Below are 27,800 nucleotides of genomic sequence, written 5' to 3'. Positions count from 1 at the left end.
AGTCTGCTGCACACACTTCCCGGGACTGTCCTGAAGAAGTGAGTAGTCATGGGCCGGCCAGGTGCAGCCTGCCTGAGGTGGCTGACAGTGCGGGTGCCCAAGGGAGTAGATGACCGGGGTCCCTGTGCATTCAGACATCACATTCAGAACATGGGCCAAGGGCTCCAGCCCGTGAGACACTTCCCTGCCTCTCCACTGCAGGGCACAAGAGCTGCTGACCTACACTGAGCCAAGTTGCATCCTAGCGCCCCTCATCTTGTTAACTAAAAACACAGAGGCTCTAGGGGGGCCGGGCAGAACTCTAACCACGACAGGAACCCTTGACAGCGCCCTTTACCTCAGGACATGGTCCCACCCACCCTTCTCCCCTTCTGTGATCAAGGGGCTGTGGTGGCTCATGGGGATCCCTCTTCCGGGAACCCACAGGAGTGGGTTGGGATAACTTGCCTAGTGGGGGAGTGGGGGCATCTCAACAGCCACCTCACAACCGCCCAGACAGACATCCAGCAGAGTCTGACACTGAGGCAAGTGGGAACCCCAAGAGAGGGCAAACATAGGCAGAGCTGTGGCCCAGGCTCAGCACTCCATTTGATCCCAGCAGCCCCTTGTCCCTGTTACGGAAGAAACATGCATGTTCCAGAGCTGGCTGGACTCAGAAAGACGCACTTTTGCAGAGCACAGACAGATCTGGCCTTCACCTTTCAAGGGCTGAAAGGGCACCTGGGCTCACCTTGGGTCATCACAACCAACAAGAAGACTGGAGTACACAAAAACTCATGGCTCCGTCCACTCAGCCCCCCTTGCCTTTGTCCCAAGTCCCCACCTAAGGCACGTTCACCTGATAGTGATCGTATGGCCCCAATACAATCCGTATGGGTGACTGGAGTCGGAGCCCTGCCTGCAGGCACACAGCTCCAGCCAGCTTACCTTCTTGGAAGGGGTCAGAGGGAAGAAGCAACCCAATAGGGATGTTCCACCCAGCAGACCTGCCAAGGCCCGTGTGGCAGGACTTCTTGCCTTGGAGCTGGTTCAGCTGGAAGTCGCTGGCCTTCTTCACCAGGGCTACGACATAATGGTGGGTTTGTGGATCTGCAAAGGAGCAGAGAAAAAGAAAGGCCAAAGGAAGATGCCACATCGTCGCTACTAACCTCCCGGAGTGTGCAATGGGGAACTTGAGGGGATCCTAGGACCTGCACCAACCCCTGGTAAGCAGGCAGAAAAGGAAAGGAAAAAAGCCTTTGATTGACAGGAGAAAGAAAACTGTCCCTTTGCAAGTCAATAAACACTAGCTCCTTTTCTGCTGGCCCCTCCAAGCCGTTGGAGACATGAGCCAGTATGGGGGGGAGGGCACCAGCTTTCCAGGGCCTGCAGAGTGCTCTCAGAGAGAGCTTCAGCTCCTAGTCCTTGTGATGTTACTGTTTCTCCCAAAGGGCTTCTCTCCACTCTCTGCTTCTCTGTCTGCAGCCCAGATACAAAGGTGAAGATGTGAGAGGAAAGACGCAGGATTTTGCCAGGACCCTGCAAGTTGGAGTCAAATTGAGGCAGACTGTGCTCACGCACACACCGATGACACTAATGGATAAGTATGGGGAGGAGGCAAAGCCCCACTCTTCGACTGTCTCCAAACCTCTCCTCACTACAGACACAGGCCCGTGTTCTGTAGCACCTGCAGGGGACTGAGCACAGGGAAGAGGCTGTCAGAGCCCGTGTGTCTCCAGTGACGGGCCTCCTTTGATGCAATCCCACTGGATGACGGACTCTGGACAGCACTCCCCCTCTCCTCCAGCAGCACCAAGGGCATGTCCATCAGGACACACAGAGTTCACAGCTTCCCAGAGAGCCAGCATCCAGCCCTCACGGGTCAGCACAGGTGACAGCCTCCTTCAGTCCAAAGAGCTCCTGCAAGTTTGTTCCTTGCATGTGTAACACTGACCGAGTCACTGTCTCCCCCATGGCTGCAGTGTCAGACCAGAGACCTGGGTCCCCGGGGAGAACACACCTCTTTTTGACCCATAGAACTCGGCCACGATGGGCTTCAGGTTGTAGGGGGCCAGGCCTGCTTCAAACACCAAACCTCCATCGATGGTCACAGCGTCTGCTTCCTTTGCCTGGAAGAGAAGAGACCAGCCCACGGATGGAGCCCCTCCGCTCTGAGGAGGGCTCACCTGCCCTCTGCCAAGGACACCTGCCCACAGATACTTGCATGGCTCAGACCTCCTCCGCCTCCCTCGCGTTGGCTCCAATGTCACCTTCTCTGTGAGCCTTTCTCCAGCAACACTCCTAACTACTAACTCACGAATGCTGGATGCCCCTTGGTTTTTCTCCTCAGCCCTTGTCAACCATCTGACAAACTTTCTTTATTGTCCGCCCTCCCGTTTGCAATGTAAGCTCCACCAAGGCTTACATTTTTTTTGTTGTTTTTGTCCTCCTGAATCCCAGCACCTACCGGAAGCAGGTGTTCAACAAATGTCTGTTGGATTAGAGAGTGAATAAACTGCACAATACTTCCTCCTCAAGAAGTCACGTTTTGACTTTCAAAGGCTCTTTCAGATCTAGATTCCTTTTCAAGGATCTGTCAGCCAAGGATTCCTTCCTTCCTGCAAGAGGCAGCAACCTCACAGCCTCCTCTCGGAAAGGAGGTTGGATCATTTCCCTACTTATCATGGAAATCATTCTTTTTATTCATTTCTTAATTGACATTTAACATTATTTGGCTTTTTCTGAATTTAGTATTGTGTTTCTATATATTTGCCTCCTTTTCCCCACCCCATTTTTTCTTATATATATTTTACAACACATGTACATATATATGTGTGTATGTACATACACATATGCTAAAAACAAGACAATAGGCCGAAAAAGGAGTTGCTTATGCTAAGTCCCATGTCACCAAATCGAGACTTAACTTAACTACAGTTTCAGCCTCTCCCAGAAATAGAATCTTAAACTAGTCAATCTGGAATCACCTGATCAGCACTGGTGAGGCCATGGGCCTGACAGACGCCCACCATCCCCTAAAGAAAGATGACCTTGCCACAACCAATCCACCTTGTTGCCTAGTAAAACCTCCTTGTTCCTGCTCCCTTCTGCCTATAGAAGTCTCTCTTTGTACAGCTCTTTGGAGCTCTTTTCTACCTGCTGGATTGGATGCTGCCTGATTCATGAATCATTGAATAAAGCCAATAAGATCTTTAAAATTTACTCTGTTGAGTTTTGTTTTTCATCACATATATGTATGTGTGTGTGTTTATATAAAATAAATATAAACGTGTATAAAGTTGGTACTCCACTAGTTGCATGTATCAGAACTCAACTTAAGTTAACTTAAGAAAGGGAGGGATTTAGTATAAAGGTAAAAGACCAAGAAGGCCACTGGGCCTGGTGAGCACCATCCAGGTCAGAAGCAACAAGAATGGACACTGGTTTCAGTCCCTCTCCGTGGGCTCCAGCTCATGCCTGTGGTTCCAGGTTCTTCTTGTTCCTCTCCACTTTATACACATCTTCCACTCCTGACTGCCTCCTCCTCAGGTTCCAACCTCAGATGCTGAGACAATAGTCTCACAGAGATTCCTTAACGAGCTCCCACAATTGCATAAGGTCAAATTCCTGTAACAAATCAATCCTCCTCTCTCTGTATATGAATTAGAGAAAAATAAGTAAATCAAAGTTTGTGTGCATCTTTATGACCCTTACTGAATATTTCCAAATTGTTTTCCAGAAATGATGTAGAAATGTATAATGACAGTAGCAATGCGTACCAATTTCATGCAAACCCACAAGCAAGAAATGCTGTCATATAAGAAATGTCCTTACATTACCAGGTATAAACTGTTATTTTAAGAATTGTTTTATTTGCATTTCTTCAATTATTAAAAAGGGTGAGCATTTTCCTTTATTATTTCGTCTGTTAGCTGTAATTTCTTTTCTGTGAGTGCTTTGTTTATAGCTTGTTATTCTTAAGCATTTCTTGTAAATTTAAATGACATCTTTATACAGTTTTTACAACATACTGTTTTGTCACAGTCGATATGAATGTATTTTTTTGTAGGCTTAGGGCTTTAAAAATTTTTTTCTTTGTCACAGATTTAAAATTTTTACATTTCCGAATTTGTCTACTTTTGTGATTTATCTTCTTATGTCCATCTCTGTTAGATTGAGTCAACTCCCAGATTCAAGCTGGGGGTTTATTTTGGTAAACGGATTAAAAATTTCCCTTGATTTTTTTTTCTAAGTGGCTGCCCAGTTGTCCAGCTAAACAATCCTTTCTCAGCAGTTTGTTTGGAAAGTTTGTCGTATCATGCATCTATCTAAATCTGTGTGTATCTTACCTAAATATATTAAGCCTAGGGCCCCAGTCTCCTGATGTTGGACATTTATCATGGTCTGCATCTATATTATATCATGTAAATAATTAGATAGATGGAAGTTTATACAGAAGCTGGGAATATATCCAAATTTTGTTCTCTCCCAGGTCTTCTCTGTCTGCACCAGGACCCAGTTCTTTGTAACACTGTGATTTAAGTCTGTTACAGTTTCAGGTTGGCCTTAGTCACCCACAGCTAATTTTCTTTTCCATAATACTATTTATATTCTCATCCATGTGCTTTTTCTTAAGATTTTATAGTTATTTTATTGATTCTTTTAAAAAGACCGTATTTTGATGAAAATTATATAAAATTTATTAATTTTGGGAGAATATTCAAGTATATGATATTTACTCTTCCCATCTAGGAATATGGCATATGTTTTAATTTATTAATAAATATTGTTCATTTGTCCTAGACTTTTGTTTTGTTTTTGTTTTTTTGAGGAAGATTAGTCCTGAGCTAACATCTGCCGCCAATCCTCCTCTTTTTGCTGAGGAAGACTGGCCCTGAGCTAACATCCGTGCCCATCTTCCTCTACTTTATATGTGGGACGCCTACCACAGCATGGCTTATCAAGTGGTGCCACGTCTGCACCCGGGATCCTAACCGGCGAACCCCGGGCCACCAAAGCAGAATGTGTGCACTTAACTGCTGCACCACCAGGCCGGCCCCTGTCCCAGACTTTTGCATTATATTTATAAGAATCTTATGGATCTCTCATATGACTTTTTTTTTCTGAAACTTTTTTTTTGTACAGTATTTTAAAAGTAAATGAGGTGATAATTTCGGGCTATTTTTCCCCAACTAATAACTGTTGACATATGAAAATGACATTAATTGTGATATATTTTTTTACCAAACTAATTTATTCATTAATAAATAATTATAGTAACACTTCTCTTGATTCCACTATACTTTCTAAACATGCAATCATCTGAAAATATTGATATTTTGTTTGTTTCCCTTCATATGCATTTTATATATGATTGCAGTACCAGGAAATTCCAAAAACAATGTTAGGGAATAAGAGTGAGACTAGAGCTTCTTGTTTTTTTCTGAGTCTTTATAGATTTCTCTTCCATTGCAATTCTGTCTTTGCTTTACCATAGGCATTTTCACTGAATCCTTCTCTATTTGTTTTTAATTATTATTATTATTATTGTTTTTACTATTAAAGAGCACCTATATTTTTCTCTACAGTCCCTGTACTTTCAGGTTTTCAGCTTAGTTCTTTCTCCTCTATAGCACGGTCTAGTTCCCATGGGGAGAATGTTGTACTGAAGCGATAAACAATATAAGTCCAGAAAAAGAAAGAGAAGGTATGGGTTTTCTTCTGCTCTCCTTTAGGCAGCAGTGACTTACCGCAATGGCCTTGATGCACTCCAGGTAGGAGGTTCTCTTCACACAGACGACATGAGGACCATCTGCTGGAACGACTCTTCTCATATTCTGGCTGAAACGGGAGCACTTACTGGCCTCATGAGTTGACACAGTGCACCATCTCACAGTTTTCACAGAGACAGCCAGGCACAGCCCTGGGGAGAGAGGCCAGAGGTTGAAGGGACCCATAGCACTCACCTTTCTCTGCTGGTGGAAGAGGTTAAAGACAAGGTCAAGTGTTGACTGTGTGGTACAAATTGGATTGGCTGCATGGCTCATAAATTGTCAGGTCCCATTTCTCTGATTTTGCCTTTCCTCTTGGAGAGAAAAGCCAAAAGCATCCCCAAAAAGTTACACATAGAATTACCATATGATGCAGAAATTCTACTGCTAAACATATACCCAAAAGAAGTGAAAACAGGGGCCGGCCCCGTGGCCAAGAGGTTAAGTTCGCGCACTCCACTTCCGTGGCCCAGGATTTCGCTGGTTTGGATTCTGGGTGCGGACATGGCACTACTCATCAAGCCATGCTGAGGTGGCATCCCACATGCCACAACTAGAAGGACCCACAACTAAAAATAAACATACAACTATGTACCAGGGGGCTGCGGGGAGAAAAAAGAAAAAAATAAAATCTTTTAAAAAGAAAAAAGAAGTGAAAACATGTACTCAGATACATGCATTACACAAATAGTCATAGTAGCACTATTTGCAATCGTCCAAAAGGTGGGAACAATCCAAATGTACCTCAACAGATGAATGGATAAATAAAACGTGGTATAACCAGACAATGGAATATTATTGTGCCATAAAAAGGATGAAGTAGGGGCTGGGCAGGGGCATAGTGGTTAAGTTCCACCTCTCTGCTTCAGCAGCCTGGGGTTCACAGGTTCGGATCCCCGGCACAGACCTACACACACCGCTCACCAAGCCATGCTGTGGTGGTGTGCCACATATAAAATAGAGGAAGATTGGCACAGATGTTCGCTCAGGGCCACTCTTCCTCATCAAAAAATAAATTAAATAAATAAATAAGTAAAATAAGAAAAAAAAAAGAATGATGAACCTCAAAAATATTATGTTAAATGAAAGAAGCCAGACACTAAAGGCCACACATTATATGATTTCATTTATATGAAACATTTGGAAAAGGTAAATCTATAGAGACAGAAAGCAAATTGGTGGTTTCCAGAGGCTGGGGAGAGGGGAATGGCACTGACTGCTTCATGGCTACGGGACTTTCTTTGGGGATGATGAAACTATTTTGGAACTAGATAGAGGTGGTAGTTGCACAACATTGTGAGTGTGTTAAACACCACTGAATTGCACACTTTTAAATGATTAATTTTATATTTGTAAATTTCACCTTAAAAAAGAAAATGAATCGTATGGGAAGGAAGCTGTGGGCCTCGTGATTTAGTCCGTATCCTGACATTGGATGCTCTGACCTTACATGGTACTAATTGCTGGAGCATTGAAATCAGTGCCTGTTTATTTCACTGGCATTTTAAGCTGTAGTAATTAGTGTAGAGAATATTACAAAGACAAAACGCTGTTTACAAATCTGCAGTATTTGAGCAAAATGTCATTTTAAATTAAATCTAGAAGATGAAAGCTATGGCAGTAACAGCTCCCAGCTTCTGATGAGGCCGTGGATGTCAGGCAGTGTGGCAAAAACATTACCCTCCTCTAATGTCCACAATTGTCCTGCCATTTAAATATTGGTGTTCTCGTTTTGTAGATGAGATTAGGGGAAAAAAGAAAAGAAAAGAAAAAAACCTCTCTCAAGGACATTAAATAACTTGAGATGAAGCTAATGTTTGAACTACCCAGGTTTGCTTGAGTCTGAAATGTGTACTGCCTTTTAACTGTCTGTAAGTAGAAAATATCAAAAGACATGGGACAGGAGATGCCAAATTTCCTTAGACAGAATCCCATACCAAAGATAGGGAGTGACAAAAGGAGCCACTCAGCTATATTTGAAAAAGCCTTTGATAGTAGCAGCCCAGGGCAAGAAGAGCAAGCCAGGGAATGGAATCATCCAGGCCACGTGCCCTGCAGAATTGAAACGTCTGGAGTAACAACAGCTTACATGTACATTTTGAGCCTTTCCAAACACCTTACTCTGCTTGCTAATATAGATTGTTAAAACATTTTGTGCTTAGAAACAACTGGCAACAGTAGAGACAAGACAACTCTATAAATGAAAATAGCTTTGTGAGCAGGTTAAGTTATACAAAGAGCTATGACATACAACTGCAGTTTTTTTTCTCTTTCTAAGACATGCACTTATTGGTAAAGCCTTTTTGAAAGTCTGTATTTTCAGTCATCACTGTGCTTATGTTCAAATGATTAAAATTGTAGCTTTTGCACTTCTAATTTTTTTTAAGCATGAGCATAAAACAGGGTGAATGAAGTTTGCTAAAGAAAGCTAAAGTCTTGACAGAAACATGGTTTTAAAACAGAGAACTAAAAAATGCAAAAAATAAAAATAAAAACAGAACAAAAAACCAACAGCAATATGGACTTCTGCTTCCACCTATGAAAGAGTAACTGATATGGGACTTGCCGTAACACTTTAAACAACCAAAAAAAAAAAAAGGTATGAAAAAACTGTGTAAAAATATTGGACCACAGGAAGTAGAGGACTATGATCCCTAAACAAAGGGAAACGAATAAGGTGAATGTTATAATCACCCCAGCTTAGTTCCTGGACAAAATTTCCAGATGGCAGGGCAGAGAGGAGAAAGACAAATAGCCAGATGGCTTTACCAAGTCGAGGAGACAGAGATCATAGGTGGGTAAGGCTGAAGCAAGGAGAATCTGCAGCACAGTGTGCCAAAGAGCAGGGAAGTGCAAAAAGAGACAGGAGAGAGAGACTGAGATCCAGAAATCTGCATACCCTTGAGATTCTGGCTAAATACCAATTCGAGCATTGTAAAGGTCAGGCAAAGACAACCACCAGGGAAGAAACTTTAATGAGGAGCCTAAGCCAAAGATTTCCTAGAGCTCAAATGGGATTAGGAATCATTTGAGTTCCCATCATTTAGAGTAGAGAAAAATCTCATTGAATAAACAGTGCATTTACTACAGAGTTCAGAAGTAAGCTAAATTCACCCTAGAATAAAGTCTAAAACTCTTGAAAACTAGTCTTGAAAAAATTCAGCTGATCTACGGATAATATGACTACCTGCCAGAACAGAGTTGACCACTCTTTAAACAAAAACAACAAAATCCTTTCGGTATTTAGCACACTCACAATGTTGTGCAACTACCACCTCTATTTAGTTCCAAAATGGTTTCATCATCCCCAAAGAAAATCCCGTAGCCGTGAAGCAGTCAGTGCCATTCCCCTCTCCCCAGCCTCTGGAAACCACCAATTTGCTTTCTGTCTCTATAGATTTACCTTTTCCAGATGTTTCATATAAATGAAATCATATAATGTGTGGCCTTTAGTGTCTGGCTTCTTTCATTTAACATAATATTTTTGAGGTTCATCATCCTTCAGTGGGACATGGTTATTCTTTTCAAAAGCAAGTCCTGGAATCAATGGATATCCATATGAGAAAAATGAATCTCAACCCTTACTTCACACCAGACACAAAAATTAACTGAAAATGTATCATAGACCAAAACATAAAAGATGAAGCTATAAAACATCTAAAATAAAACAAGGAAGAAAATATTGCAACTTTGGGGGTAGCCAACTATACTTTTAGAGAGGACACAAAGCATAACAACAAAAAAATAAAAATTTGATAGGTGAACCTGATCAAAATGTAAAACATCTGCTCTTCAGAAGATATCATTTAGAAAATGAAAAGCTAAGACACAAACTTGGAGAAAATAACCACAATACATCTATTTGACCAAGGGATTGTATCCAGAATATATAAAGGGCTTTTTAACTCAATAATAAGTCAAATAATCCAATTTAAAAATGGGAAAAGATTTGAACAGATACTTTATCAAAGAAGATATAAAGGTGGCCAATAAAACCATGAAAAGGTGCTCAATATCATTACTCATCAGAGAAATGCAAGTTAAAACTATAGTGAGATACCACAACTCACCTATTAGAATGGCTAAATGTGAAAAGATTGACAACACCAAGTGTTAGCAGGATGTGGAGCAACTGAAATTCTCCTGCATTGCTGGTGGGAACGAAAATGGTACAACTCCTCAAAAAAGTTTGGCATTTTCTTAACAAGTTAAAAATACACTTACATTTTCTTGACAAGTTAAACATACACTTAGCATTATGACCCAGCAATTCTATTCCTAGATATTAAACCAAAAGAAATGAAAACATATGCCCACCAAAAGACTCATACACTAAATGCTCATAGCCACTTTTTTCATAATATCCCCAAACTGGAGACAACCTAAACATCCAGTAACAGGTGAATGGGGAAACAAACTGGGGTAAAGCCATACAATGGAATACTACTCAGCAATAAAAAAGAATGAACTTTGATACACGCAGCAAGGTGGATGAATCTCTAAACAATTATACCAACACAGAAAAGGCCAGACACAAAAGACTATGTACTGTACGATTCCATTTATGTGAAATCCTAGAAAAGGCAAAACCTGTCTATAGTGGTAGAAAGTGGGAATGACTGGGGAGGGGGAGGGGACACTTTGAGAGTGATGGAAATATTCTGTACCTTTACTGCGGTGGTAATTACATGGGTAGGTATATTTGTCAAAATTTATTCAACTGCATATATACTTAAAATGGTACATTTTCTTATAAGTAAATTACACTTCAATAAAAGTGATTTTAAAAAGAAAGAGAAAGAGAGTGTGTGCAAGCCAGCTAAGGGTAAACTAGAGTTGAGTAAGCTAGACTAGGCCCATCATCAATAACACTCCACCCAACCATGCAGCACTTTTAAGAAGGGGCAACCAGAGCCCGCCGTGAATAGTTTGAACCGATCCTGGAAGGGAGAAGCTGCCGCTGGCCACATGTTCACTGCATGGAGAAAGCTCTTAAGCCCCAGAAGAGCAAACGGCCAAGAAAGGAGGTGGAGGCTGAGGTCGGGGTATAGCCTGTTCTGAGCCCCTGGTTCTTGGCTCTTGCAAGACCTACTAATAATCACTCCCTCTCCCTTGATCTTTTTAATTTAAGCTGGTTTGGTTGCATTTTTCTCATTTGCCACCAGAAGAGTTTTTGTTGGAAAAGAACACTGAACTTTGAAGAATGCACATCCCATACTCCGGCCTCGTCCAGTGGCCAAGAGGGAGGGAATGAGGCAGGGAGGGAGGGGCCAGGCCGCTCTTGCCTCTGATTTGTAAACACTGAGGCGATTGGGAAAATGAACTTTGGGTCAGCGCCTGACATTGCCAGGAAAGGCGGCGGAGGAAGAACAAATAACACAAGCCCTGTTCAGGAAGAACGTGGGAGGTGGGCGGGCTGCACTCCGATGTCCTGGTGGCCACCGTCCGGCCACAGCTGTACCCTACCTTTCCCGCCTCCCCAGCCCCAGCAGAGCTCACTGTGAGGCCCCATGTGGCAGTACTCGGCCAGAGAGGGCCCCCGTGGCACTCCTTGCCCCTCCTGCCTTCCCCTTCCTCTGCCCTGCCCAGGTTAGCCCTCCCCTCCTGTGAGACACCCCACCCCAGAAGTTATTTAAGACAGCCTGAGGCCGGAGAACCACGGCTGCGGAGAATGTGCTGCGGTTGTGTCAGGAAGGGCTCTTCACACGCACGAGCCCATCCACTTCTTACTATTACCCTCCTTACAGTGACCCAGCCAAGAGCCCTGAGTGCTGTCCACCAACCCCCCCCCCCACCCCCCAACACAGGAAGGGGCCCTGTGCAGGATTTTTACCCGTGATAACTCACCTGCGTCTAGAGCTCTGCCTTTAGGTACATTACCTCATTTCACCTTCACAGCAACTGTGGGTTGTGAAAAAGCATTCCTACTGAACCGATGAGGAAACCAGCTCAGAGAGGTCAAAGGACCACCTATAGTCACACAGTACTGAGTGGCAGGTGGATCCCATTCTAGGGTATTGTTTTCCCCCTGCATTCCTCTACCTCTGGAGTGTGTGGAGGGATGGGAGGCAGTGTACGGTTCAGAGCAGGAAAAATCCTTCTGGTTAGATACCTGCCCTTCTCCCACATGATACTGACCCTAGACCCTGGGAAAAATCCCATCTGTCCCCTGACCCTGTTTCCTTCACCGTAAAGAGATCAAAAGCCTCCAGGTCAGGGATCATGAACTGCTTCTGTAATGGGCTAGCAAGTAAATATTTCAGGCTTTGTGGACCACACAGTCTCCGGGCACGTACTCAATTCTGCCGTCGAAGTCTGAAAGCATCCATGGACAATACTTGCCTGAAAGAGCATGTATGCTCTCAAAACATTTTATTTACCGGCACTGAAGTCCGAATTTCATATAATTTTCATGTGTCAAAAATATTGTTCTTTTGATTCTCTTTCAACCACTTAAAGATGTGAAAACATTCTTGGCTCACCCAGCTGTACATCAGGCGGCTGGCGGGATCTGCCCCACTGGTCTTAGTTTGCGAACCCCTGCTCTAGACTAACGGGGTTTCCGAAAAGACGAACGAAAGTGTGGCAGGTGCACGGGTGCACCCGGTGCCCCGGCGGGTAGAAGGCACTATGGGGCCAGCCAGGCGCCAGGCTGCTTCGGCGCCCTTTAGATCCAGGCAGCGCGGTGTCCCGCTATGGCCGACCCTTGGCTGGCTCCCGGTCCCCATCCGCCTGGCTCCCAGTGCGCACTCACCCAGGGCCCCCGCGTACAGCAGCGCGCAGATGGCGAGCCTCATTCTCCGCTGCGGGCGCGCGACACCGACTCGGCTCCCCGCGCCTCGGCCACCTGTAACCTGCCCCCGGGGGCCGGGGCGGGGCGGGGGGGGGGGGGGCGGTAAGGCCCGCCTCCTCCGAAGGGTTCGCCCTTCTGGGCTGACTGCCCTAGCCACGCTCACGCACGCACACACACACACACACACCCCACACCGCACCTCCCCGGGGCAGCTTGCCAGCCGCCCTGGCCCGCCGCGGGGCTGTAGGGCCGCAAGCCGACCCCTCGCCACCGCCCCGCTGCTGCCCCCTCTGCCCAGCGCCCGGAGCTGGACCTCCGCTCGCGGGCTGGGGGTCTGCGTCCTGGGTGTACGAGCCGAGCAGCCTCGGAACCGACTGGACTGAGCGCCCTACTCCACAAAGAGGGAGACTGAGGCCCAAGGCGAGAGCGATCCCCTCCGGTCCCAGGTTAGTTACTGGAACGCAGGTTCCCGGATCCCCAGGCCTTCATTTAGCCAAGCAGCACGGAAATGTTTGGAAAACAGACTCCTCGGGACCGAGGGGTCATCCTCAGGAGCTAAACTGTGGCCCTTCCCCCAGGAAGGCCTGTGCACACGTGTACACAACGTTGTGAACACAATTTTCAGGGATCCTCAGACTCCTCCTCCGAAAGCGTCTCTGTTCTCCACTCCGGGTCCCTCCCAGAAGCCCCCCCAAATGCCACGGTCCCCTGCAACCCTCTGCTGAAGGCTGAGGAGAGGGAAGCTCTGAACCCGGAGAGGGCAGCTGCTAGTCGCCCCTGCAGCCCGCAGCCCCGTCCTATTGAAGTCTGGGCACCCTGCCTGCGGGAAGTCCTCCGAATTTAAACAAAGTTGTAAGGCCTTTTTCTTGAAGAAAAATAAACAGAAGGAAAACTTCACATATCCTAAGTGTACAACTTGATGAAGTGTCACCAGACGAACACACCCGTATAACCAGCACTGTCTCAGGAAACAGAACGTTAACAGAGCTGGATGGCCCCCTGCTGCCCTCTTCCGGTCACTTCCCACCTCCCGCACAAAGACATCCATTATCTCCGCTTCTAACAACAGACACTAATTCTGCTGAGTTTTGAACTCTATAGAGATAGCATCATACAATAAGTACAATTTTGCATCTGGCTTCTTTCACTCAAGGTTATATTTGTAAGATGCATCTATATTGTTGGTATGGTTGTCCTTCATGCCTTTTCAGTATTGGGTATTACCCCATGCTGTGTATGTAGCACACTTTATCTTTCCTGTTCAGGACCTAGTTTCTAGTTTGGGCTCCTAAAAACAGGGAGTGTTGCTATGAGCATCCTAGTAAATGTCTTTTAGCTCATAAAGGTATGCATTTCTGCAGGGTATTTCCCGGGAAGAGTAATTGCTGGGTTATAAAGTAGACATATGTTCAGCTTTAAAAGGTACTGCCAAACAGTTTTCCAAAGGGTTGAGCAATTAACACTCCACCTTAAGAGGATAAGAGTTTGGTTGCTCCACATTTTTGCCTTTTTGGTGGGAGAGTTGGTGGTTTTGCGCTGTAATTTTGAGTTTCTCTGACAACTAATGAGGTTGAGCATCTTTTTATAAGCTTACTGACCATCCAGAGGCCTTCTTGTGTAAAGCATTAGTTTCAGTCTTTTGCTCCGAATACATTTTAAATAGACTTTCTACTGAATTAAGTTTGGGGACTGGCAATATAATAATTCAAACTACAAACCAAGACTCATCTAATAAAGCATCCTCAGAACTGGGCCTAAAAAATATAAGATTGTGTTATAATTGAACCTGAACAGTCTATCATCATTTTGACCCACCATAACTCTTTATTCTGTACCCTCTCCCCGTGTGCAAAGGGTGAATCTCTGCTAAGTAAATATTGTTGCTTGTTTCAGCCCCTACCAAGACTATGAAAAGTTCTTCCTTCTAGCAGAGATTAACCCTGCCCTCCACTAAGGCCAGAGGTGGCCCGGAGGGAGTCAGAAGAGACTGTAAATCACAGGAGAAGTCACATGGTCAAGGGCGTGAGACTGTAATACATAAATCTGGACTCTCCTTCCTCTCTCTGAAATACACACAACCCCCCTCAGAGGAAACAGCTTCTCCTCTTCCTTCTTCATCGTACAGACATCGCCATCCTTGAACGATCCAATGGGAGATTGTCACCATTCCTCTCCTCCTTCACATCACCTCTAGCCAACTGAGTTAGGTTTTCAGTTCAGGAAATGTGCATTGTCCCTCTCTGTGCCGCATGACTAGGAGTAGGGTGGAGTGAGGACGGGACCTCTTACATCTGGGCAGCTTCTAAAGTGACCCTCTGGGCTTCAGAGGGAGACCAGCTGGAACCCACTGAGAAAGGCATAGGAGCCTCAGTTACACAGGGTCTGGGCCGTGCAGAGAGTTTGTCACAGTCCCTGTTGACCGCAGCCCATCTGCTCATGAGCTGGAAATATCCAGCATCCTTCTGGTCAGAGATTCAAGCAATCTCTAGACCAGCAATCCCTTCTGAACATCATCCCAAAGGAAAGGAGGAACAAGTCTTCTCCTTGGTGAGACACTCATCAGGAGGTCCTTGGCATGGGATTTGCCCCAGAGACTGTGAAGGGGTAAACCCCGTCCTCTGGGCCTGCTGTGATGGTGACACATAAGTCCTGAAGCTACCCGCTGCACCCACCCCATGCGGAAGACACAAGAGGGCAGAGATTCCAAGGTGGGTCTCTTAGCTGCTTCTACTTCTCCTTCCACTCAAGGAATCCTTTGACCTCTCACTTTTGAAAACAAGAATAGCAGTCTCTTCCTCTTTTTAACATAGAGGAAATGGAATTTACGTAGTTTTCATGAGAACCTTTTATTGAACTTATACATACACATAAAGTGTGCAAATCATAAGTGTACAGCCTATGGATTGGCATGACGTGAACACACCCATGTAACTAGTACTCAGAGAAGGAGAATATTACCAGTACCCCTAAAAGCACCCTCATCTGCGTTATGGTCACCAATGATCAAAAGTCATCATTATTCTGATTTTGAACACCATAGATGAATTTCACCTATTTTTGTCCTTTATAAAAATGAAATCATAAAGTAAACACTGTTTTCTATCTAGCTTCTTTGTCTAAACATAATATTTGTGAGAGCCAACCATGCTGTTCACATATTGTAATTTGTTCATTCTCGTTGCTGTGTAGTCTTTCAGTGGAGAATCTATCAAGGTCTATTGACGGACATTTGGTTTTGGTTTTTGTTTTTATTTGAGGCTATTATGAAGTAATACTTCTGTGAAAATTCCTGCACGTGTCTGTTGGTGAACATGCGTGTGCATTTCTGTTGATATATACACAAGGATGCATTTGCTTGATCACAGGGTATGCCTATGTCAGCTTTCATAACTGCTGCCAGTTTTTTAAAGCAGTTGTACAATTTCCACTCTCCTCCCACTTCCAACAGAGTATGAAAGTTCCAGGTGCGCTACATCCTTGTCAACACTTGGTTTGGGCTGACTTTAATTTTAGTTATTCTGGAGCACCTGATGAATTCACTGTAGTTTTAATATTAATTTCCCTGATGACTAACAAAGTTGGAAGCTTTTTCGTATGTTTATTGGCAATTTAGATTCTTATTTTATGATTGCTCATTATTCTATTGGATTGTCTGCTTATTTTTTATTGAGTTGTAGTTCTTTATATATTCTAGATATGAGAACTTTGTTGGACATAGGTATTTCAAATATCTTCTTCCATTTTGTGGCTTTCTTTCTCTCTTTTAATGGTGTCTTTTTATAAACAGAAATTTTGAATATTTCCGAGTCCAATTTCAACACTTTCCTTTATGTTTAGCACTTTTAGTATACTATTTAAGAAATCTTTGTCTGTTCCAAGTTCAGGAAAATATTCTCCTATGTTTCCTTCTAAAATCTGTATAGTTTTACCCTTCACATTTAGATCTAGAATTCAGCTGGAATTGATTTTTTTTTAGACGTAGACAGATTTGTTTTCCATTCATGTGAAAGAGAAATTAGGTTAAAAGAGGCAGACGACTTTCTTAACATCACATTTTTTTTGCCCCAAATACTCACTCATTAGGTCTTCTTGAATTTAACAAATGATTTATAAACCCTCTAATTTTTGCTGTATAACTACAGTTATAAACTGAATGACTGGGAAAGCTAGCATAATGTCATAGAAGACAAGGCTGAGCCATATGGCCCAGATTTTTTTGGAACTGATGTTTGTGAATGGTGTGAGACGGGAGCCCGTATTCACTTTTTCTTCCACATATATGTCCCATTGACGCAACACCATTTACTGGAAAGGTAACTCCCTCCTCACTTCACTTTAGTCTAAACTGTGTCAAAAATCAGGTAGCTGTATACGTGTTTCTGGACTCTCCATTCTATTCTACTGGTCTATATATCACTCCTTCTGTTTGTATCTCACCGTCTCGATTTCTGTAGCTTTATAACAGGACTTGATATCTCACAGTGTAGAGTCCTCCAGCTCGTTCTCCTACAAGATGGACGTGGGCTTGTTTGTTCGCTGTTGTTGTTGTCTTGGCTTTCGCAGTTCCATATAACTTTTAGAATTGACATGTCAATTTCCAGAAAAAATACCTGCAGAGATTTGATTGGAACTATACAGAAATATAGGTCAGTTGGGGGTGTGGCATCTTGGCAATATTAAGCCTTGCAACTCATGAATATGGCACATCCCTCCAGTTATTTAGGTCTTCGTCACCAGGTCTTCTCGTGATAATATTGTGTAGTATTCAGTTTAGAGGCTTTGCACATCCTTACTGGATTCGTTCCTAGATATCAGCTGGTTTTTTTTGGTGCTATTACAAATGGTATCATGATTTTAATTCATTTTCTATTTGTTTGTTGCTGATATGTGAAAAAACAATAGGTTTTTGTATATTGACCTTGAATCCAGTGACCTTGCTAAATTATCTTATTAATTATAATAGTTTCTTTCGGATTTTCTGTACACATCCTTATGTCTTTTGTGAGCAATGTCCGTTTTGTTTCTTCCTTTCTGATCCTTATAATTTTATTCTTTTTTGTATTTACTACACTGACTAGACTTTCCAGTACATTATTGCATAGAGGTAGTGATAGACGAAGAAAGTTTTCAACAATTCCCCACTAGGTAAAACGTTTGCTGGTGTTTTGTTTGCTTTGTTTAGATATCAGTTAACATATTAAAGAAGCTCCCTTCCTTCCTGAGTTTCCTAAAATTTTTTTTTATCATGAATGGGTGTTGCTTTTTATCAAGTATTTTTTCCTGTGCCTACGGAGATAATTATATGATTTCTCCTCCTTTTCATGTTACTGTGGTAAACTATTCTAATTGATTTTTAAATGTTAAATCACTATTACATTCCTGGAATAAACCCGACTTGGTTGTCATGTATAATGCTTTTTATATATTGTTGAATTTGAATTTCTAATATTTTGTTTATGATATTTCTGCATCTATCTCATCTTTTTTCATGAGACAAATCATTCTGTGGTTTTCTTTGATTTTACTGTTTGGTTTTAAGGTTATGATGGCTTGTAAAATGAATTGAGAAATGTTACCTCTTTTCTTATCTTGTGGAAGACATTCTGTAAGAGTAGTGTTATTTTCTTCTTAAATGTTTGGAAGACCTCACCAGTGAAGCCACCTGTGTCTAGAATTTTCTTTGTGGAAAAGTTTTTAATAACAGATCAAATTTCTTTAACAGCGAGAGAAATATTCAGATTTTCTGACTCTTCAAGTTCCTTCAAGGTAAGGTTATTTTTCAAGAAATTTGTCCATTTCATCTAAATTTCAAATTCATTGATTTAAAGTTGTTCACAATATTATCTTTATACTTTTTTTATGTTTACCAGTTTACTATAAAGGATACAGACAGACAGCCAGATGAAGAGGTTCATCGGTGAGGTCTAGAAGGGCCCCAGGCACAGGAGCTTCTGTCCTTGAGGAACGGAGGCGCACCACCCTCCCAGCACGCAGATGCGTTCACCAACCTGGAAGCTCTTGACATGTGGAGGATTCTTGCTATAATCCTCTTTTTCATTGCTGGCATTGGTAATTTATGTTTTCTCCTTTTCCTTGATTGGTATTGCCAGAGGTTTATCTATTTTATCAATCTTCACAGAGAGCCAACTTTTGGCTTTCTTGATTTTCTCTATTGTACATTCATCCGTTATTTCATTGATTTCTTCTCTCTTGACTTTCTTTGGGTTTTGTTCTTTTTCTAGTTTATATAAAAGGAAGCTAGTATTATTGATTTTCAGCCTCTATTCCACTCTAATACAGGCGTTGAAGGCTATAAATTCCCTATAACCACTCTTTTTCTTGATATGTTATATCCTTATGCTTATCCAGCTCAAAATGTATTCTAATTTTCATTGTCATTTCTTATTTGATTCATAGTTTATTTAGAAGTGTATCACTTGATTTCCAATGTCTGTAATTTCCTAATTATCTCATGCTGTTTAGCGTAATTCCACTATGGTAAGATACACACTGAACAATTTCAGTCTTTTGAAATGTGTTGAAGTTTGTTTCATGGCCTAACACATAGTGACATTTTACTGTTTAGGGTGCATTTAAAAAAAATGAATATTCTGTGGTTGTTGGGTAAAGTGTTTTATTTATGTATATATGTATATACCATATATATTATATGTATATTATTTTGTTTATGTGTTTTATGTATATTTGTACGTTATGTTATATATAAATAAAATACATATGCGCAAATATATGTATAGTGTGTGTGCATATACATATATGTATATATATCCCTATTTGAAAATTTTGTTGTTCAGTTCTATTCTTTGGGGGGGTCCGATTTTTCTATTAGCACCCGAGAGAGGTATGTTAAAGTTCCCCACTATGACTATGGATCTGTTTATTTCTTCTTTTAATTCTGCCAACTTCTGCTTTATGTATTTTAAAACTACGTTTTTGAGTGCATACATATTTGAGAGTGTGAGATCTGACTGGTGAGTTAGTCCCTTTATTATTGTGATCATTGTGAAATGCCTCTTTTTATCTCTAGTAATGTTTCCTGTCTTAAAGTCTTCTTTGTCTAATATTGGTATAGTTACAACATCTTTCTTTTGGCTATTGTACGCATGGAGTATTTTTTAATCCTGTTGCGTTCAGTGTTTTAGTGTCCTTATATTTGAAGTGTGTCTTTTATAAGAAGCATATATTTTTTAAATTCCATCTGACCATCTTAGACTTTTTTTTTTTGAGGAAGATTAGCCCTCAGCTAACATCTACCACCAATCCTCCTCCTTTTGCTGAGGAAGACTGGCCCTGAGCTAATATCCATGTCCATCTTCCTCTACTTTATATGTGGGATGCTTACCACAGCATGGCTTGATAAGCAGTGCATAGGTCCACAGCCGGGATCCGAACCAGCGAACCCCAGGCTGCCAAAGCGGAATGTGCAAACTTAACTGCTGCACCACGGGACCAGCCCCTCATCTTAGACTTTTAATTGGCATATATAGTTTGTTGACATTTAATGTAATTACTGATATATTTTGGTGTTATTCACCGCCTTACTACGGAGATGCATCACTTAACCATGGGAATATATTTGAGAAATTTGTCGTTAAGCGGTCTCATCGTTGTGTGAACATCATAGTGTGTACTCACACAAGCCTAGATGGTATAGCCTACTACACACCTAGGCTATATGGTACTAATTTTATGAGACCACTGTCATATGTGCAGTTCATTTTTGACTGAGAGATCGTTATGCAGAGCATGACGGATTTGCTTTCTACTTGGCTAACCTTTTTTTTTAAAAAAGATTTTATTTTTCCTTTTTCTCCCCAAAGCCCCCAGTACATAGTTGTGTATTTTTAGTTGTGGGTCCTTCTACTTGTGGCATGTGGGATGCCGCCTCAGCATGGCTTGACTAGCGGTGCCATGTCCGCGCCCAGGATTCTAATCGGCAAAACCCTGGGGCCACTGAAGCGGAGCGCACCAACTTAACCACTCGGCCACGGGGCAGCCCCTTGGCTAACCTGTTTTATGTTCCCTTTCTTCTCTTGTCTTCTGTTAGATTAATCAATCTTTTAATTTGTCCATCCTTTCCCCTCTATTCACTTGTTAATTACATATTCTTTTCCTTTTCTTTTAGTGAATACCCAATAGATTACAACACACACCCTTGATTTATCATAGTGTAAAAACACTATCACTTCTACAAGTTCCTTGCTAATGCTATGGACTTTATAACATTTTAAGTGCATTTCCTCTCTTCTGTCTGCTGTGTTATTGTTATGCACTTTTAATTACATTTATACTTTGGAATGTCATAAAATATTATTAAGTCAATATTTATTTACAACCACATATTTCCTCTTTTCACTGCTCTCCACTCCTTCCTCAATTTCTATCTTTCCATCTGGGGTCATTTTTATTCTGTCTGAAGAATTCCGGGGGCCGGCCCCATGGCTGAGTGGTTAAGTTCGTGCGCTCCACTTCGGTGGCCCAGGGTTTCACCGGTTCAAGTCCTGGGTGCGGACATGGCACCGCTCATCAAGCCATGCTGAGGCGGCGTCCCACATGCCACAACTAGAAGGACTCACAACTGAAAATACACAACTATATACTGGGGGGCTTTGGGAGAAAAAGGAAAAATAAAAATTAAAAAAAAAATTCTTTTCCCTTAGTACAAATCTAGCAAAGAATTTTCCCACAGTTTTAAATGTTTTTAACTAACAGTTTTGTACGATGTTTTTGCCCCACTCAGTATAATATTGTACTCTGTTAATTATTTTCTTCCTTAACTTTAATAATGTCATTTTATTGTTTTCTTTTGTCCATAATTTCTGTTGAGAAGTCAACTAAGTCAACTGTTGCTCCTTTGAAGGTAATGTGTCTTTTTCCTCTGGCTGCTTTTAAAATATTCTCATCATCTTCTTTATTTTCTTTGGTTTGTCCCTGATGTGCCTTACTGTGACTTTACTCTAGCTATGAATATATGGGTGAATATATGAACTGTTTTTCATCACTTTTAGAAAATTCTCAGCCATTATTTGTTTAAATGTTCCTCTTGCCTCTTGTTTCTTCTACTTCTGTGACTATAATCCTATGTGTAGTAATCTTCTTAAAATACGCACATATATCATGCTTTTTCTGTATTTCTATTCTTTCTTTTTTTCTCACTGTGCTTTAGTTTTATATTGACCTGTCTTCCAGTTTACTAATCCTCTCTTCTGTGCATCTATTGTACTCTTAAATTCATTTATCAAGAAATTAACATCAATTATTGCCTTTTTCAAGTAAACTCACATCTTAGATTCTCTTCTGGAGTAAAACAGGCTCTTTGTTGCTTATGAGGTTACTTCCGAGTTATAAAAATTGTCTTTCCATGTTTTTGTAGTTCCTGGATTCCCTCACTCAATCTTGGCTGCCACAGTCATACAGACAGAAAGTGCCAGGATACTTTTTTTTGCATCTGGAGTGGAATTATTGCCTTTTTCACTTCTAGAATTTCCATTTGATTTCTTATTGATATACTCCAATTCTCTGATGAAATTCTCCATCCTTTCTACTATTTTCACCATCTTTTCCCCTGTTTTCACCACACTTTACTCTATTTTCTTGGCCTTATTGATCATAGTTTTTAAGGGTCCTTGTCTGTCTGCTAATTGAAATATCTGGATTATTTGGAGGTATATTTATTTTATGTGTCTTTCTATCAGTTTTTTGGACATATAGTTCTCTTGGCATGCCTTTTACTTTTTGCTTGAACAACTGGACATTGTGTACGAAATTTTTTAGAAGCTCCAGATGATATACATCATTTCCAAGGTACATTCAGTCTTTTAAGAAAATAAAATGAGGACTGATCACTTTGATCCACTCAGATCGGGCTGAACCAAGGCTAGGTTGCAGTTTGGGTGGCCTCTCTAATGCCAACTGAAAGCCTGGTGTGGTAGACAGAATAATGGCCCCCCCGAAGATGTCCATGTCCTAACCCACAAACTGTGGAAATGTTGCATTTCGTGGCAGGGCCATTCAGGTTCCAGCTAGAATTAAAGTTGCTAATCAGGTGGCTTTGGGATAAAGAGATTATCCTGGATTATCTGGGTAGGCAAAGGTAATCGTAAGAGTCCTTTAAATGTGGAAGAGGGAACCAAAAGAGTTAGTGTCTGAGTGCTGCAATGTAAGAAAGACCCTGAGGGTCAGCCGGTGGCACAGCGGTTAAGTGCACGTTCCGCTTTGGCGGCCCGGTGTTCGCTGTTTGGGATCCTCGGTGCGGACATGGCACCGCTTGGCAAGCCATGCTGTGGCAGGCGTCCCACATATGAAGTAGAGGAAGATGGACACGGATGTTAGCTCAGGGCCAGTCTTCCTCAACAAAAAGAGGAGGATTGGCAGCAGATGTTAGCTCAGGGCTAGTCTTCCTCACACACACACACAAAAGAGTCTGCCATTCCTGGCTTTGAAGATGGGAGTGGGTGGGACCATAAGCCAAGAAAGATGACCAGCTCTAAAGTTGGAAAAGGCAAGAAAATGGATTCTCCTGTCAAGCCTTCAGAAAAGAGCACAGCCCTACTGACACCTTCAACTTTGCCCAGTAAGACCCACTTTTCACTTACAACCTACAGAACTATAAGATAATAAATTTGTGTTATTTTAAGCCACTAAGTTTGTGGTAATTGTTACAGCAGCAATAGGAAACAAATATACCGGGTCTATTCCTTGGACCCTCTACAGTGTGGAATTGTCCCTTTTGCCTCCCATCCATGGAGCTTCAAATTGTGCCAAATATCCAAAGGGGAAAATGAGTCATCTGTCAGGCTTAGTTCTCTGCACCTCCCTTCTCACTGGAACCTTGCCTCCACTTCTGTCATTCCAGCCCTGGACAGCCATAGCTCTGCTAGCAGTGCCCCCAGCTCAGGTGAAGCCAAATGCCTCTTGCCTTGTGCCCAGAAGTGGCAGGTTCCCCCAGGGAGATGTGACTGCAGAATGTCATCTCACCTCTCTGTGTTATCGCCTCCCCTTCCAGAAAGTTGGCCCCTCTAATGTCTAATGCTCTTAAATAGATGTTTTTTGGGTGCTGTATCCACATCTTGTAGATGCACTCAACAAGGGCACAATTCCTGCAAACCTACTTCATCACGACACAAGCACAAGTGCGGACTACATTAGATACTAATTTTTAACTTTCATTTTTTAAAACTCTAGTATATTATTTCTGAATGAATGAATTTCACAGGTTATTGTGCTCATTTATAACTACCCTAGCCCTTCCTTCATTTATTCATAACTTTGAAAGGAAATAGGGTCTCTGAGAGTGGAGACCACATTTTTCTTGTTCAACACGCTAATCCTAGGTTGGAAAATAGTGCCTGGGATAACATAGGGCTCAAAAAAAGTGATCGAATAGATGAATAAGTGCACATAAATGACTGTCTCAAAAGTAGGTTGAGCAATCTTCTCTGCAGACCTGTGGACAAAAAGCAAATAGCGTCCAGAGGTGAACATTCCTCTCAAGGTTAATGATCCACCTAAAACTAACACAGCCCAAATCCATCAGGGCCAAGGTGCCCTCTGACCTCTGAGTGGAGCAACCTACAAAAACTTCCTATGTACAGGGACAAGGTCATATTGCAAAGGAAGGAACTCAAAGTGTTCAAGCCATCTCTGTTGCATTGGCACAAACTCTCACAATACAGAGCAGAAGGGTAGAAGATCGTCCTGTAGGAAAGAATTTAAAGATGTCATGGCAAGAATGGCCTTGGAAAATTAAGAATTTGTAAATTTATCATGAACTGTGTACCAGGCACTAAGCTGATTTTCAAATATTAATTTATAGTAACCCTATAGGTAAATGCTATTCTCATTCCCATTTCATACAGGAAGAAAATGAAGCACAGAGAAGTTAAGTAACTTGCCCAAGGTCAGACAACTAGTACACATCAGAGCCAGCATTCAAACTAGGCAGCTTGCTTCCATAGTCAATGCTCTTCTCCATGTGGCCTCTGGCATGTGTCTCTGGAGTAATCTCACTCTTTCCTCTTTCCAAGGGCTTTGTAGTAACAGAGACAATTTTTGAATTGGCAAAACATTTTTCCAAATCTTGCCAAGTTCAGAATTGACTAGGTTAGTACTAGCTGCCATAACAGATGAAGCTCCAAATCTCAATGGTTTAACATGATGGCAGTTGACTTCCGGCTAATATAAAGCCCAATTGGCAGCAGGGGTGGTAATTTGTTGGAGAAGCAGGGGTGGGAAGCTCACCGTCAGAGTTCTGGTCAGTCATTCAGAGATCCAGACGGAGGGAGGCTCTGCCATTTTCAACATGGGGCTTCCAAGAACGCCCTGTGTGTTGACACCCAGAATAAGGAAGAGTGTGGAAGGTAGTACAAGAGTCTTGTTTATGGACCAGGCCTGGAAGTAATAAACATCACTTCTACCTGTAGTCTATTAGCCATAACTCAGCACATGAGCACATCTAGATGCAAAGAGGAGGGGAATTGGAATCCCTGCCTGGGCAACTTCTTCCCAGCAACAACACGCACTATGAAAGGGAAGCACACATCTTGGATCTTTTGTCTTAGACTTCCCCCAGAAAACAGACTTTTAGACACGACTTTTCAAATGTTTTGTTTAGTGAGTAAAGAAACACAGGTAAGAGAATGAGGAAGTGACATAAGAAAAAGAAGGCATCTAAAGGATGTATTATGTCAGCTACCATGTGGAGACCAGGGCTTAATTCCACTGGGGAAACTCTGAGAGCCACGGTAGAATATCCCATCCCAGGAGTTTGCAAACAAGAGTCTTTGTACACCAATTCCTGTCAGTCATTGAGGGTTTTTTCCATGGGTCGTAAGTCCTCTTGCCCTTTGGCCTACTGTGTAGGTGGCAAAGCAGACTCCTGGTGTCAGAGAATGCCTTCATACAAACACACATGCTGGCATCTGGAAGTTTCCCAATGTGTTTAAGAGTGGTAAGGTGGAGGGGATATGTGTGGGTAGCTAAGGGTCTGCTAAATGGTCTCTGCCAGAATCCACCATAGGCCAGAATCCAGTGACAAATGGACTAAAAACGCAAGTTGCTGCCCACCCCTCCCCTGCCCCGTTGCATACCTGATATACAATGCTGGAGCAGGGACAGAATAACTACAATAAAACTCCCTTCCAGAAAGGGGAGGAGAGGAGGCCCGTAGCCATTGCTGGGCAGTATCAACTCTGAAGTCCTACCGGGCAGGCACTGGCTCCTCTGCCTGATTAGATTCAGATTCAGCTCTCTGAAAGTAGCTCCTTCACTCACTGCTCTCTAAGGTCCCTGGCACCTCTCTCTGGGAGGGTCTTCCTTTTCCATTATCCTCTCTCGCCATTTCTGGAGAGGTATGGAGGAGTTTGTGCTCCTTGGGGGCTGGATGACTTTTCACCCACTTCTGCCTATGCAAGCTTGAAGACTGTATCAAAGTTCGAATACTCCAGGCTTCTGGTTTCTTCGCAAAGCAATTATCTCAAAACTCTAGTAAACTTCAGGTCTATTTGCTTCCAGTCAGTTTCACGTGGTAGTGGGGGACGTCTCACATATGAGACAAGGGCAAGGGCAAGGGCAAGGCCTGACTGATTAGACTGGTGAAGAAACATGAGACACTTTTAGATTTAGATGGTTTATTACTTCTATAGATGGGAAAAAAGAAGAAGAAGCCAAAGGTGCCGGCTCCCCGGGTCCTCCTCCCAGATGCCAAAAAAGATGCCACTGAGACAAAATGGGCTATTATGGGAAGTCCTATTGCTGAGGAACCAAATTAGATAGCAGCTAAGTGGTTTCATAATCTGCAGCTCTATTCTGAGGGGAGTGGTGCAGAAAACTCGATAACTCATCAGAATCTGGGAGGTGATGAGAAACTACCTGACGACAGCTTCCGGGGGTGGGGGGGAGCGGGGTGGCGGAAGACAAGTGGGAGGTGGCCTCCCAGCTAGCAGCTCCTTAGAGGCCTCCGTTCCTCTCGTGTTCCAGCAGGAGCACATGGTGTTTAGCTGAGGCTCAGACTTGCTGTAATTCCAACCTCTGCCTACGTGGATATGTGCAAGGTTGCCAGGAAGCCATAGCAGAGCTGTTCCCCTATGGTAGTAACCACACCTGCTGTTCTCTCCTATACTAATTTTCAAGCCTGGTTGCTATCCTTGGCCCCATACGTCTCTCTCTCTCAACTGATGATGCCTACCCAGCTTGGGTGGGAGGACCATATTCTTAACTAGATCTTTTCTACATGGAAGGGTTGTAATGGACATTTGTTGCCAAAAACCTCTCTCAGCTTTATCTCTTGTTTTCAGGGCCTAGATACAGTCAGCTTTTCCAACCTTGCAAAATGCCACATTTGTGGATTTTTTAATTCCTTTTCATTTTTTGCTTGTAAACAAGCCAATTCTTCCCTGAGTTTGTCTCTTTCTTATAATATCTAATTAAATGCAGCCAGTAGAGTGAGCCCCAGTGGCCTAGTGATTAAGTTTGGTGCACTCTGCTCTGGTGGCCCAGGTTCAGTTTCTGGGTGCAGACCTACACCACTCATCTGTCAGTGGCCATGCTGTGGAAGCAGCTCACATACAAAAAAAAAAAAGAGGAAGACCGTCAATAGATGTTAGCTCAGGGCTAATCTTCCTCAGCAAAAATAAATAAATAAATAAATAAATGCAGCCAGTAGCAACCAACATGTGCCACTTACGTTCCATTTTGCCTCCTCTTCCTACACCTCAGCAGACTCAGTAGGCCTATGCTCTACCTTCCAAGTTACTGAAGACAACCATTTAAACAAATGTTTTGCACTGCTATTTCTGCAGCAATAAAGATCATTTACTAATTTCATTTTTAAACTATACATCCTTTTATTTATACATATTTATTCATTTACAGCTCTGGAAACGTAAATATAAAACCCTCAGAAAATCTATTTTTAGTTTATCTTTTAATTTTGATAAATCTTCTCTATATAGTAAAATATAACAGAAATAAATACTTATACTCCCACCACCTATATTTTAAAAGTAACTATTTTGTCATATTTGTTTCCTGTGTTTTTTCATTCTACAAACAGATAAAGTTCCCTTTAATCCTACTCCTAGCAGGGTCTGGAGTGTCTGGTTCTAGGTGACAAAACTGACAAAGAAACAGGGGGGTGATCCTAAATGTCAGGGAGGTAAGGGAAAAGTTAATCCTTGAACCCATTTTCTGAGGCAGCTTCCTGAGGGCACATCACAACTATTCTTCGTTTTCACCAA

General features: G+C 42.4%; 1 protein-coding gene and 1 long non-coding RNA gene across 2 annotated transcripts in view; one reads left to right on the top strand and one right to left on the bottom strand.

Annotated features, from left to right (window-relative positions):
• Window positions 1-12,695, bottom strand: part of LOC103546376 (inhibitor of carbonic anhydrase-like) — a 38,953-nt gene extending 26,258 nt beyond the window's left edge. Inside the window, exons 1-4 of the mRNA XM_070576088.1 lie at window positions 12,505-12,695; window positions 5,730-5,902; window positions 2,000-2,108; window positions 928-1,089 (exon numbers count right to left, since the gene is read on the bottom strand). Coding sequence (XP_070432189.1) covers window positions 928-1,089; window positions 2,000-2,108; window positions 5,730-5,902; window positions 12,505-12,547 — 487 coding nt within the window. The 5' untranslated portion in view covers window positions 12,548-12,695. The remainder of the gene's footprint in view (window positions 1-927; window positions 1,090-1,999; window positions 2,109-5,729; window positions 5,903-12,504) is intronic.
• On the top strand, window positions 12,686-19,293 carry LOC139076004 (uncharacterized). Its single transcript, XR_011527165.1, has 3 exons — window positions 12,686-12,989; window positions 18,266-18,309; window positions 18,414-19,293. It is a non-coding gene; the product is annotated as an uncharacterized lncRNA (long non-coding RNA).
• Window positions 19,294-27,800: the final 8,507 nt, after the last annotated feature.

Source organism: Equus przewalskii, chromosome 15, assembly GCF_037783145.1.
Source record: "Equus przewalskii isolate Varuska chromosome 15, EquPr2, whole genome shotgun sequence".
Taxonomy (NCBI): domain Eukaryota; kingdom Metazoa; phylum Chordata; class Mammalia; order Perissodactyla; family Equidae; genus Equus; species Equus przewalskii.
The sequence above is the reverse complement of the archived record's forward strand: the minus strand, read 5'-3'. Positions and strand labels throughout refer to the sequence as shown.